Source organism: Zeus faber (genome assembly GCF_960531495.2).
Source record: "Zeus faber genome assembly, chromosome: 17".
In the NCBI taxonomy this organism is placed as follows: Eukaryota; Metazoa; Chordata; class Actinopteri; order Zeiformes; family Zeidae; genus Zeus; species Zeus faber.
Genome location: NC_137204.1, coordinates 9,726,274 through 9,740,616, shown reverse-complemented (window position 1 = coordinate 9,740,616; position 14,343 = coordinate 9,726,274). Strand labels below are relative to the sequence as shown.

Below are 14,343 nucleotides of genomic sequence, written 5' to 3'. Positions count from 1 at the left end.
GGTACATGACTGTTAAAAGTTTGGGAACCACTGCTCCATGCCCAATACTTCATACCTCTGTGCGGTGAATATGTTCTAGTTTCTAGTCAAACAGATGACACACTTCCAATGTTTTAGTCGCAAGTCTTGGCAGGGATACACCAAACAGACTTCCAAAACCCCATGTTCTGTTAAACAAAAAACAGAAGAACTGACACACATCAGCTGCCCCTTTAGAGCGATTTTTAATTTTCACATTTCAAAGCAGTTATTTAAAAACTCTTCGCTGTACATTCCACAGCTGTTGTCTAACTGTTCTCAGCACTGAGCCTAGCATTGTAAAGCTAATTTGGCAATTTGGTACCTGCAAGATGTTTAGGGCCACCACTGCAGTGTGTTGGCCTCAGTTATGTGATGTGCCTGAAATATTTTCCGTGGCGCTTAAGACATGATGCCCCAGACCTTCATAAAGAAGTCTATGTAACCTATGATCATTACGCTATTATATTTGATTGCTTTATTTTCTTTTGACAAAATCAAAGGCGGTAAGGAGCAAGAAGAACATGTATTGTGTCTTCTAGTCCGTAAGAAGTCATGCGACAGCCAGTTCCTCTCCATGAAAAACATAAAACAATTTGAAATTTTTTATCTGTTGGCAAACAGATGCAGCACCTGACAGGTGAAAAGAGACTTGTGTCTTCCCAGCTTGGTCTGTGATCCATCAGGGCTCAGTGGGGGGATCTCCAGCTTGGTTACCCACTCCCATTCGCAATGTAAAACTGATGTAATACGGGGGTATATCGGTACAATGGTAATGGCAATCATCTGTACTGTTATGTTGTTATAGCGGGTTAAAGCAGATACTGAGAGACATCAATCTCTATAATTTCTGCTTCATATGATCCCCTTTTTCACACTCCCTCTGCTCTACTGCTGCCGTATCACCATCTGTTCTCGATTAATATGAGTTACGATCGGTAATTGAAGCATCTGCTCGTTCAGTGAGCGCGCTTTGCTTAAACACGTACGTACACGCTAAACACACACAATAGCTGACACACCAAAACATTATACACATAAGGACAAACAAATACACGTACAGGTGGAAACACACACAACCCCAAATAATAACTCATAATACTACTCGAATATTTTGCTCACTTGCTGATTTTCTTTCCCTTTATTTTGAACATAAACATCTTGACATGCTTTGTTTTTTTCCCCACATTACAGTATTCCCACTATTTTTCCACTCATTAGTACATGCTCATACTATCAGGACTAGCTACAGTATGTCAGTTGTGTAGTATGAAGCAGATGTTGAGGTTCTCAATTGGAAATAAAACTTCAAAAAACAAAAGAGCTATGGACTTAACCAGTTACCCTGTTATATGGTTTGTGAATATTATAGAATCACTATTCATCTAATCTGACAAGGGTTTACTGTGATGATCATTTAGAAATGCATTCATGTGTAGTGAGAGAATGAGATGGGGAAAGCAAGAGAGACATGTATGGACAAATATTAGCCAGCGAAACGTAGTTTGCAGTTTCTTTCTTTCTCACACACACTACACACACGTTATATTTTCCCCTCATATTCGCAACATCGTCGGTCTTGCATGAGCTGAAATCGTTTTTATGTTTCCTAATCGTCTCACATTGTATGGCATCCAAACATCTATTTATGCGGCGCATTCAGAGCGAGGATGTTTGAGTTAAACATTCTCATTAGGCAGTGGGGGGATAGATAATACACGCTTTGATGGATATCGCGGTGTCCTCCAGACAACGACTAAACCGATGTGAAGGGACATCTGTTTGGGAGGGCTGCTAAGTGGAGGTGGGTAGACAGGTGGAGTGGCCATATGTCACCGCCGCTGCCAGGTCCAGCACACACCCCAGTCCCGGCTCCCGTTCCTCTTCTCTCCAGCCAGGAGGGAGACCAGAGGGCAGGCCGTTGGCTCTTGTCCCTATTAAAAGTTTTTAAATATCGAAAGACCATTCCTGGCTTATTTCAGAAATTAGCGTCTAATGGACAATTTCAGATTGTGTGTGCAGCCATAGCTACACACAATTTAAATCATTCTGTGTTAATCAATCGTGAAATTGTTGTAATATTGGGGACATTGTAATAATTGTATTGTTGTATTTTCATGGTAATAATTTATACCGTCTATACCTGTTATTTGTTCTGTGCATTGAATCACACATAGTATATTCTCTGTATTTTGTATATTTGGCAATTTCTGATCTTTATTTTGGGCTATTTCTGTATATTTGGATACTTTTCTAGACTGTGCAGCTTTTTATACTCATTGGTTGTACAGCAATACAGCAATCACCGCGACAAATCCCTTGGATGTGAAAATGCCAAGTAAACAAGGTGATTGGTGTACTAGGTGAACATGACGATTCTAACACAATGACACCATGACCTATGTACACAAACACACGGGAAGTGAAATTGAAATGCATTTGATTTGATTCAACCTTTGACTCCATTGCTTGGAATGATGGAAGGCATTACAAAGAAAGTGCGTGCTCCCGGAGAGAAGTGGCTCGTAAAAACTCTGGTCGTCATTCTTGCACTGTTGTGTCACATTACGCCAAAACAGAGAGAGGGAAGGGAAGATGACACATGATATAATGGAAAAACAAGAGGAAGGGAGGGAGAAAGAGGGTTTAATAGCACAATTTGGTTTACAGTCTGTGCCATATTGAAAGAGGGCAAGAAGGGTGGAGAGAACCTCTGCTCAATCGTCTTCATGGATTCCGAGTCATGTTTCTTTGTCTTAATCTCGGAATGTGATTGGAACTGATGTCTAACTGGCATCTAATTACATCACCCTTTTCCGTCCGTGTCTCCAGGCCTACTTTCGTCAGGGGCTTGCCCTACAGTACCTGGGTCGTCATGCCGACGCCCTGGCGGCATTTGCCTCCGGTCTGGCCCAGGACCCCAAGAGTCTCCAATTGCTTGTGGGCATGGTGGAGGCTGCCATGAAATCACCCCTTAGAGGTAGGCCTGTTTGACAAGCACAAGTGTCATTTTTATTAATCTCCGTATTTTCATCGAATGCATGCTACAGGTACAGTATCAGTCTGTCTGTTGCTTTTCGCTACAACTTTGTACGTGAAAAGTCTGTGCTGATTCATTTGTAAATGAAGAGGCGGTGGTATCACTGACCAAACCATGTCATCATATCAGCATATAAATTCCAGGATCAATCTGTTGGTCTCTGGGTCAATCTAAGTAGTCCAATACAAATTGGATTCTTAATGCCATAAGTGGCACAACATTTTAGATGTTACAGCAATAAACTGAATTTGACAACATCACCCTGTTAAAATAGATTCAGAAAGTGTCGACAATTACGGAGACTATGTGATTTGGCTTTCCAACTTGTCAGACACAAATGTGCAGAGCAAGCCAGATCGCACCATATTCAAAATACCTGCGCTGTGAAGCACACAAACCCCGACAACAAGACCAAAGCATGGCGTAGATTAAGCAAATTGAAGATAAGAGTGAGTCGCTGCTTATCACTTTCACTTGCAGAGAGATGGTGAATATTTAGAGGAGAGTTACAAAATTCATGATATATATGCAGAAACCCCATAGAATTGTGCACGGCAATTTGCATTTCTTAAGCAGCACAAAATAACAATGGATAATAGCAGGTTGCAGGTGGGAATTGGCACAAAATGATTATTTTGGCCCTTTCAAATGATGTGAACATGAGCTTTTTAGTACAATAGTACAAAATGTGTGATCTGACCTTTCCAAAATTCACTACCTTTGTACTGATTTGGCAATCAAATAATGAGATGTTTACATGATGATGAGATGTTATGCATCTCAGTCATTTATTAGTGCTACCCTGCTCCAAATTACATATGTATATATCTAACAGGCCTCCCTTACCTCCTCCTTAATTATGTCTTGCTATTCTCAGCCACTTCTGCTTATTTTGCTGTACTCACATACTCAGCTTATTAACAGACAAGAAATGGTGACAAGGTATTTCACTGTCTACTAGTGTTCTATCACTTCAAGTTTTTCAGTACCCAGGGCTTGATTTTAAGCTTTTTCAGCCACTTGTTTTACTTGCCCGATAGCCAAATGTACTTATCCGAAATAGAAAATGTAGGCCTATTAAAAAATGAATAAAATCAACAGGGATTTGGGTTCTGGGGTTCTCCCCCAGGAAATTTGGAGCACTTCATTTACTGCATTCTGGTGGATTTTTATGCACCAATTTGTGCCTTTTCCGCATCAATTTATGGTGGAAATATCTTTATTTATGTAAAGGAAAACACAAAACTGTTTTATTGGGGGGGACAAATGCGCGTGTTCCCAATATTGAGAGGGACGTATAACCTCCACCCCCCCCAAATCTTCCATCACAAAAAAATTATAAAAATGTTTTAATGATAATGAAGTTTCTCTTGCATCCCTCTCGCCTCCTTCTACTGGGTGTCTATAGTTGGGAGCTCTCCGGCGAATTAGTGCTGAACACCCACGGCACAGAGAATAAGTCTGTTATTGGTCTTTTTGACATGATAAAACACTGTTACTGTTATCTGCAACGAGAGGATCGGCAAAGGTTTACCAATTTAGTTTCCCACCTTTTGATTTGCAGGAATTATGGTTATATGCATCTTTTTACTACTTAACAGTTGTTTCAGTTGTTTTTAAGTGAACCGAACCGGCAGTCAATATTTACAGTACTATGCTGTTACATTACCAAATAACAGTTTACCTTACCCAACCTTTACTACTTCACATTTTTACTCTATTCAAGATCAATGACACCCTGCAATTATTTACTATCATAGATTTTTAGCTTCCTCACCAATGTATTGCTCGCCAGCTTAAAACACTTTTTACCTAACCCACCAGGTCAGTGCTTTCCTTTAAAAAACATCCAAAGTTTGTGCTAACTAACTAACTTCCTTAAAATAGCTGTTTGCGTCCGGCATTTTCTGTTTTTAAATTTTTCATTTAATTTCACCTTTAATTTGTTCTTGGGGATACATTCAGGGGTAAACCCGCATTTTCAATGATGCCGAGATCACGTCAGTTTGAAAAAATAACAAAAACAAATAAATAGAATAAGTCAAAAAGACTATAAGAACACAAACATCAACATTGGTTAAAACAATTCCCTGTTAAAAAAATTACAATTAAAAACAATGAGTGCAATAAATTTGTAAGAATATTTCTAAAATATCCCAATGGTATGAAGGAATCAATATTTAAAGTGCATTTCAAGCACAAAATTTAAAAGCCATTTAAAAGTAGCGCTCCACCAGATGAGGTCTGAGCCATGCTCATTCATGCTGTCTGTCCACAAAGATAACAACTGGTTATTGTATTGTAACGGCTATGTTGACAAATTAGACCAAATTGTAAAGAAAAAAAGACCAAAACTTAAGACATTTCCTGTATATTTTATTTTATTTTAGTTAGAGTTGGTTTTAGTTAACGCTCTCTGCCCGAGACGCTCCTCCAGTTTGGAGACCAGCTTGGAGTGGTGCTGGAGTGGCTCGGAGCCCGGCAGGGAGCGTGGGGTTCTTCTCTGTTCCCCTCGGAGCGGTCCCCACACTCAAAAGATTTCATGATCCCCATGTGGGGAAAAAAGTCATTTTCTGATTTTGATTTTGGATTCTAAAGCGGATATGAAATGATCAGATAATACACGGATATTCCTGTTTATGCGCCAATGTCCAGAACTTCAATGCGCTTCAAATCGCGCGATTAACGTGTAAAGGGTGAAAATTTGCGCGTTGACCCGGGAGTGGTGTTTCCATCATAGCTGATCGGAGCTGGACATAAAAGGTATTCAAAGACCGGAAAATGTCATTGATATGAATTGTGAAAAGGACTGGTACAAAAATTTATCCCTGAGGGACACCTTTTGTTATTGATAAAAATGCAGATTGAACATTACGTGTTTTCACGCACTGCTGTCTATCAGAGAGGTAGTTTTGGAATCATCTATAAGCATTCGGGTCACATCCAGTACTTAGCAGTCTATGTAAGAGCAGAGAATGATCAACGGTATCGAAGGCTTTTGATAGGCCGATGAACAGAGCAGCACAATGCTTACAGTATTTTTATTCACCGCTGTCACAATATCATTTAAAATGAAAGATGTTGCAGAGATGGCGCTTTGGTTCATGCTGAAACCAGACTGGTGAGGACTGAACACAGAATACCTAGCTAGGAAAGTCTTGAGTTGATTGTCGGGTTGTCGTGTTTATCGGTGTTACCGGTGTTACACGCTGTTCAGGCATATGCGGAATACCTTACTCACCAACGCCCCAACGTCATTTTTATTTATTTATTTATTTTTTATTTAAATAAACCCATTTAGCTAATTTCCACGTATCAGCGCCCCCGTTAATCAAATAAAAAAAATTTGAATTAGTAAAATACTATGGGTGTTCAATACTTAGTCAGACACTACAAAAGACAAAGTGGCTTCGTGCGCGCACAGCAGAGTCGCACACTTTACCACATTTCACTTATCACGGGAGGAGAGAAAGAAGGCTATAGAAGATCAGGAGCGGGACCTGTCTCCTTCCATGTGTAATTAACGCCCCTGCATAATGGGGACACTCCGCCTCCCCCATTGTACAATGGAGGGGGCGGAGCGGAGTGTGTTACCGGTAACACCGGTGTTGTCATGAATTTATTAATCGGTGGGAAAAATTCCTCACCATGGCATCCCAAGTTGATTGTTTACTATTGATTCAAGTATTTTAGACGGGACAATTTAGAGATGGGATGATAGCTATTAAGATCACTTTTATCTCTTCCTTTATGCAATGGAGTAATGTGAGCAACTTTCCACACTTTGAGAATTATACCTGATAAAATGGTTAAATTATGTGTTATATATTCTGAAATCATCAAGCCGGAGAGCTGGAGAAAGAAAGGGTCCAGAATGTCTTCTCCATTTCGCAAGAAGTGCTCCAGTTACTATATTAGGAGTGAGAAGATGGAGGAAAAAACCGAGGGACATGAAGTACAGTACGTACAGAGATCCCGCGCTCCCATTTTCAAAAAGGTGACCAGCTCCGGCAAAATGTTTATAAAAAACTGTGCATATTAGGGCTGTGCTCAATAAATCGATGTGGCAATATATTGTGACGTACTCCTTTCTGATGTGCGCATCGATGCAGTAGCTGCATTGTACTATTGTTGCAACTGTATCGATGCACCAGCAAATGCTGTGACTGACCAATAGCTGACTAGGGCTGCCCCCTGAAAATCGATGAGTCAAATCATCAGTCGGAAAACCCGTCAGTTGACTGAGCTCCTTCAAGTCAAGCAGTCATTATTTTATTTTTTTTATTTTTCAGTCAGTGTGCATTACAGTAACAGGATTAAACAAATATACGCTCACAAAATGCACAGGGATAACATTTCAGTGAGGAATTGTAAATAAGGGGAATCATAAATATATTTATGTGTGAATCACACGGACACGGCTCTCCGTACGCCCTGATGGCGGAGAGAAACATGGAGAGCCGTGCCCCGCTCCTCCAAATTAAACAGCTGAAAGCAGTGAGGGGACAGGGCACGGCGGAACGGGGCACGACTCGTAAACTCGTTAGATTATTTTCTGCGCATAACGCATGGAGAGGGGGTGATTGGGGAGAGTCACGGAAAGTGTCCACATTACGTACGGTTTCATTCCATACTGTTCCATACACACTTGTTTCGTTCCATGAGGAAACGTAAAATAAAAATACACACCCCATTTCTGGCGCGTGTATTGTTGGCTCGGGCATCGCTGGCGCGCACAACGTCGGTGCCATCAGATAGGGAAACAGGTGTGCAGAATGCGCGGAACAAAGATGATAATTCAGGTGAACCAAGGACTAGACCAATCTTTAGTTCTTTGCTTTTTAAACGAGTCATGTTTGTTAACCAACTGAGTCGAAGGTATTCATAAAATCATCCAGTGCTAGATCAACGTCCGGGATTCCTAATGTATTTGAAATGTCACTATGAAAAAGATCATGGCCTGCTTATTAAAGTTTCCAAAATTTCTCTCGACAACAACTCGTGATCGAACCTTCTTTAGTCGTGTATCCCTAATGTAGGCTATGGGGCAGTGCAGGGTTTCCCCCAGTGTATTGAAAGTTGACCACCGACTGGGCCTAAGCATCTGCCTTTTTTTTAATTGTGTTTTTAAGGTTTTGTTTTTTTTATCAAAATATCAACATTGACCGCCACATATTGATTTTCTATTCATTTTACTATTTAAAATGGGTAAAATGATTTCATTGTAGCGCGCAGCGCATTGATTCTCTCTCTTTCCCTCTCGCGCTATCTCCCTCCCTCTCTCTGTCGCTTCCGGACCCATCTATACGATCGGTATCTACTGGACCGGAGGGTAAGACCTTGAAATCCTCTGTATGAAGCGCCGCCGCTTTCCACAACTCTATAGGTCGAGAGCCAAACAGCAGCGGCGCTCGTCAGTGTTACATTCTGGTCGTTAGCCAATGAGATAAAAGACGGGTCGTAAAAATGTTCACTACAGATAACGTCCGGTTCATACAGTTTGTACAACTGTCAGTTGTTTATTAACACATGAGAAGTATGTCAAAAGTATTGAAGGACAAATGGGGTTAATTCATTTAAAATCTCAAAAAAAGCCGTACTGTAATTTTTTTTTTAAACAAAAATAAGAATAATAAAAATTAAAAAAAATCCCCTATCTATTCATTCATCATTCCAATCACGCATTAAAGCCCTCGAAAATAACATATCAAAATACATGTGTAATGGGGACACACTTAACATCAGCAACAAATGGCCATCCGACCTCCTCTTGCATTTCTGTCTATTCAAAACAAATTATATTCATTTAAAGAAACCTCAGAATCAATGATATTTTTCCTTAGCCAAGTGTGTGCAATAAGGAGGAAGTGGTATGGGACTGTAGAAGAACTGTAATTAGATTTGAATTAGCTACAGTACGCTTTGAACATTGTATATAAGGCCTAGCAATGGACCTAGCAGGAGTGGTTGTATAGTTTTATAGTGGGAGGCATACCAGTCCCGTTCAGTAGAGCTGAGCGGGCTGCGGGAGTAGGGGAGGGAGGAGGTGACTGAGTAGTGTAGGCATGCGTGGGACTCACTGACCGCCAGGTGTTGAATGCATTGCAGCAGAGCAGTGCGAGTATGAATCAAGCAAGCTATTATATTGGCCCCAGCAGAAAAAAAATCACCATGACAACAACAGTTATGGTTATTATGGAACGTGAAAAATAAATTAAATAGATGACGGCCAAAAGCATCTCCACCTCGAATGATCTTCACATCTGCTGAATCTGCTAGAAATGACTTGATTATGACTATTTCAACACGGTTTCCACGGCAGTCAATGTTTGAACTCTATGACAAACATGCCCAACTCTTTGTATTTTAATGTTTACACACTCAAAGGTATTTGTGTGTGCATGCGTGTGCTTGCATCTGTTCAACAGAGTCACTGGAGCCCACCTACCAGCAGTTACAGAAGATGAAACTGGATAAAAGTCCATTCGTGGTGGTGTCGGTGATCGGTCAGGAACTACTGACCCACGGGTTCCACGGGGCCTCGGTTGTGGTGCTGGAGTCCGGGCTAAAGATTGGCACATGCTCACTAAAGCTGCGAGGGTCGGTCTTCTCTGCCCTGAGCTCGGCCTACTGGGCACTGAGCAACACCGACAAGAGTTTGGCCTACATGCAACAAGACCTGGAAGTGGCCAAGACCCTAGGTAAGTTTGAAAACCCAGGAAAAGGACAAAGCTGTTGTGCCGACGTTGAACCTTTGTCTTCACACTCAATTTGTCTTCACAATAAAAAATGGCTGCCAGGCCATAACTTCCTGATCTCTGTCCCTACCCCAGGTGACCCGTCAGGCGAATGCCGTGCTCATGGGAATCTTGGTTCTGCCTATTTCTCCAAAGGCAATTACAGAGAAGCATTGACCAACCACAGACACCAGTTAGTGCTCGCCATGAAGCTCAAGGAGAGAGAAGTAGGTTTTGTGTGTGTGTGTGTGTGTGTGTGTGTGTGTGCGTGCATACCTGTATGGTCGCATGCAATGTGTTTGCGTAGTTCATGTGGTGTAGAAAGTGCCTTGAGGTTCAGTTTTTCAATGTAGGTTTAATTCTACCTCAAGAAGAAGTTCTTGCTGACTTCTGACTTGATGACGCGTGCGACAGCGTGCGACAGCGTGCTGCGTGTGACGTCATTGTTACTCCTGCGCATGCGGGTCAGTTCAGGGCCTTGACCCGTTCACACCGGAATCATAAAAAATGCGGCCAATGATATTGGCCGCATTTTTTAAAAAATAATGTGAAGAGCCAAACAAAAAAATTTGATCTGAGCAACAGCGCACTAAGGCTTGCAAGTGTGAACGTAGCCTAAATATTCCTCATTCTTGTAATATTTTGTCAAGTTGTGCACACAAATATTTATCAACATGAATACTGCAGATTCAACGGACTGTGCGGTATCCAGTCCACACTGTTGTTCTCTAACAGTGGAATTTTAACATTTTGGAATTTTTACAGATACAGAGTTCAACACACATTCATGCACAACAGTTATAAGGAGTGGTGGTACCTGTGTGTGTGTGTGTGTGTGTGTGTGTGTGTGTGTGTGTGTGTGTGTGTGTGTGTGTGTGTGTGCGTGTACCTTTGTGTCTGAATGAATGCTATATTCCTTTTTTCATGTTAGGGAGGGAGAGAGGGAGACATTCTGTTTGTTTGTCAGTGTTGAAAATCATTGAACTAATTCCCCCCTATATCCGACGGTACTTGGCTACATCAAGTTCAAGTTCAAGTTCATGTGTTTATTTGTGTATCAGGGAAACACTAAACAATATGTAACCCTGTGTCAAGACAAAGAGGCCGTCCTCATCCTCATCCGATTCTCAACACATATTTATACTGTAGGAAAAATATAGCAAGTGCACAGAGGCATTCATACACTCACACCATCGCCACTGTCGTCATCATCGCTATGGGGCTGAGCGGATGTGCTGTTCTTTTTTGAATTGACTCCCCTGAACATCAAAGCCGTACACAGACCAAGAGAGCATAAAGGGATGATAATTGAGTGAGGAACGCGTTTCAATAAAACTATTTAAAATTATTCATTCTTCCCTTCCCAGGTCCCTGTCTCCTGCCCTCTCAGTTTCTCAGCGTGGGTTTTAGCTGGTTAAATCAGCATTTTAATTAGTGTCTGTGTTTGGAGGGGTTCTTACTGACACCGGTCGGGACCTTTGATGTTTGTTTTGTTTTGGAGGTTTTTTCATTTCATAATGCCGTTTTTGGAGCTCTTTCATTTCATTTCATAATGCAATTTTATCACAGCAATAGCGCCATTTACCTCAAGCTTTTGATAATGTTCAACTAATCCTTAGATATGAAGCAATCTAATAAAATGTCAAAATCTAACAAAAATCAAATGTCTTATCAAATGTCATTGGCCTTATTGGTTTTTTTTTACATTTGCGTGTATAGTTCCAATTTACATGAAGCTTTCTAAAAAACAGCTGTAGGTAGTGTTGTATTCTCATTGTATCGGGACCAGCGTTTGATTCCCATCCCAGGTCCTGTCTGCATGTTTTTTTACACATTCTCGGTGTGTGTGTGTGTGTGTGTGTGTGTGTGTGTGTGTGTGTGTGTGTGTGTGTGTGCGTGCGTGCGTGCGTGTGTGATTTGTTTTTCAAGGATACATTCTCTCCAATACAATGGTACCTCGACTTACGACTGCATCTACTTACGACTAATCCAAGATACGAGTAGCAATAGTCACGAAAATTTGTAAGAGATATGACCGTGGAAATTTGCAGTCAGCAGTCAGTCTGTGGGCGACCTACATCGTGTGTGCACGTAGTTCGTGGCTTATCGATTTTTTTTTCATATTTACTGTGTTTGTGCTGTGTATTTTGTTTATTTTCACCCATCATGATGAATCCTAAGAAGAAGGATGATGGGAAAAAGAAAAAGGCAATGATTCCCATTGAAACTAAGAAGGAAATCATAGAAAAATATGAGCATTGTGTATATGGAAAAAAACTGCTTCGACATACGACTGTTTTAACATACAACCGTTCTTATAGAACAAATTACAGTCGTAAGTCGAGGTACCACTGTACTCCGAAAAGACGTGAAGACAGCAACAAAAACATCCATTGTTTTATGTCGTAGAGCAGTGTTTTTCCAATGGGGGTACTCGTACCCCTAGGGGTACTTTGGGAAAAAATATTGGTTATAAAAAAACACATTTGACATACATAATTTATGTACTTTTTTTTCTCACAATGGTGCCAGTACACGATTAAAAAAAAGTTTGAGAATAGTAGAGAGCTGTAGAATAATAACTTCAGGAGGTCTAACTTGCCAACTTTTATTGTTTATTTTGTTAATTTTACATTTACCCTCTATGGCCTGAATTTTTGGCGTTCAGAAGTGATTACAGAAGTGCAGGATTTATTATTTACAAGAAAAGTATTTACACAAAACTATCTAGTTTTTACAAAATGAAGTCGCATAGCAATGGAAAGCAACGAGGAGACGTGTCCCGACAGTCCCTTAACTCAGTTGTGTTTAAAAAAACTTATGTAGGAAACAAATGGAAAAAAAAGACAGGTATGGGATCCGGCACACACCGCTGTCTGGAGGAGAAACAAAAAAAACAAAAAAACTTCTCCAATTTTCTGAGCTATGTTTATGTTTTTCATTTTCCACACAAGTCAGAAACTAAGGAAACAAAATAAATCAAAATCTTTCTCTATGAGATTATGTTATATACTGCTATATTATAATCGCGGAGGATACCTGTGCTGTCTTAATCATTCAGGGGTTTTTTTAAGCATTAATGGGCATCGATGTAGGGTATTGTCTGTGCAAGATACAGTATATTCATGTGTCCTCTGCACACCTGCGATGTGCGCACCGGGGAGCGCAGATCACGGGCGTCTCGATGCGCACCATCTCAGGCTTGAACTGCGCTCCACCCTGCTGCTCCATTTGCTCAAGAGTGCCAAAATGCCTAGAACCAGAGCTGGGGATCCCTCTTCACGTCTCTGCACTGCACTGAATGTAGAGCGGCGAAGTGAGATCCAATCACTGGTTACTCGACAGCTCTGAAGGTATAGAGGGGGAGAGCCTCCGACCCCTCTCTCCCTATCTGCTCCGGTTTCAGAACACGGCAAACTGCACTTACACCGTTTCAATGCCCCGATGACGATTCCCGAATCGTCTGTCATCAATGTCAATGGATGGAGTCGATTGCCGATAGACGATTTAATGGGAAATCTGCCCAAGCCTACTTTTTAATTACCTAATATTGTTTATTGTTGATTTGTACGTTATTATTTGAATTGTTTATTGTTTATTTGTAGGCTTATTTTATTGTGTATTGTGATTTTTTTGTTAATTGTTTTCGTCGCTTATTGTTGACTTCAGGTTTATTGTATATTGCCAAATTTTAATTTTAAATTTTTTTTTTTCTTTGATTTATTGCACATGGCCGTTTGTTTATATTCCTTCTTTATTTTATTATTTCTTTATTATTATTACCTTTTGTTTTTAGTGTGTGCTGCTGTAACAATCCAATTTCCCTCTGCGGAACAATAATTATCTACAGTATCTATCTATCTGTCTATCTATCTATCTGTCTATCTATCGATCTATCTACGTGTTCATGTACATTTGTGAGTGCAGGAGACAGAGGTAGTCTATTTTTGTATATGTGTTTCTTCTCTGTATACCTGTGTATGCGGATAAGTGTGTGTCTGAATGCGCCATCAGCCAAGTGACCCTGGAAAGTAACCAAACTCTTGTTTCGTCTTTATTTGTTTCCTCCCAGGCTGCCTCTGGCGCTCTCAGCAGTTTGGGTCACGTGTATACCGCTATAGGTGACTACCCCAATGCTCTGGCCAGCCATAAACAGTGTGTGCTGTTAGCGAGACAAACACAGTGCCAGCTCTCAGAGGCTCGCCAGCTGGGCAACATGGGCGCCGTGTATACCGCACTGGGAGACTTTACCAATGCCGTCCAATGCCACGAACAGCATTTGGACATAGCCAAGGTAATGCAGCTGACATTGTAAAATAAGTACTTATTGAGTGCTAAGCCAATAATCACAAAATAATCAGATCCATCATTCGTTGTAGTCATTCAAAACTAAAGACTACAATACTCAGTCATCCGTCTTTCTTGTATTTATTCTTGCAGGATCTATATTCTTAAATGGTGCAGCTTGTCTAACGCTAGGGGCATTTGTTATAATATTTGATTGTTAAAGCCATTCATTAATGATATAGTACATTTAGAAAAGTTTTC

The 14,343-nt window shown here is 40.7% G+C and overlaps 1 protein-coding gene across 1 annotated transcript in view; it reads left to right on the top strand.

Annotated features, from left to right (window-relative positions):
* ttc28 (tetratricopeptide repeat domain 28) overlaps nt 1-14,343 on the top strand; it is a 67,050-nt gene that overhangs the window by 30,845 nt on the left and 21,862 nt on the right. Inside the window, exons 3-6 of the mRNA XM_080017828.1 lie at nt 2,851-2,998; nt 9,487-9,759; nt 9,892-10,022; nt 13,868-14,089. Coding sequence (XP_079873954.1) covers nt 2,851-2,998; nt 9,487-9,759; nt 9,892-10,022; nt 13,868-14,089 — 774 coding nt within the window. The remainder of the gene's footprint in view (nt 1-2,850; nt 2,999-9,486; nt 9,760-9,891; nt 10,023-13,867; nt 14,090-14,343) is intronic.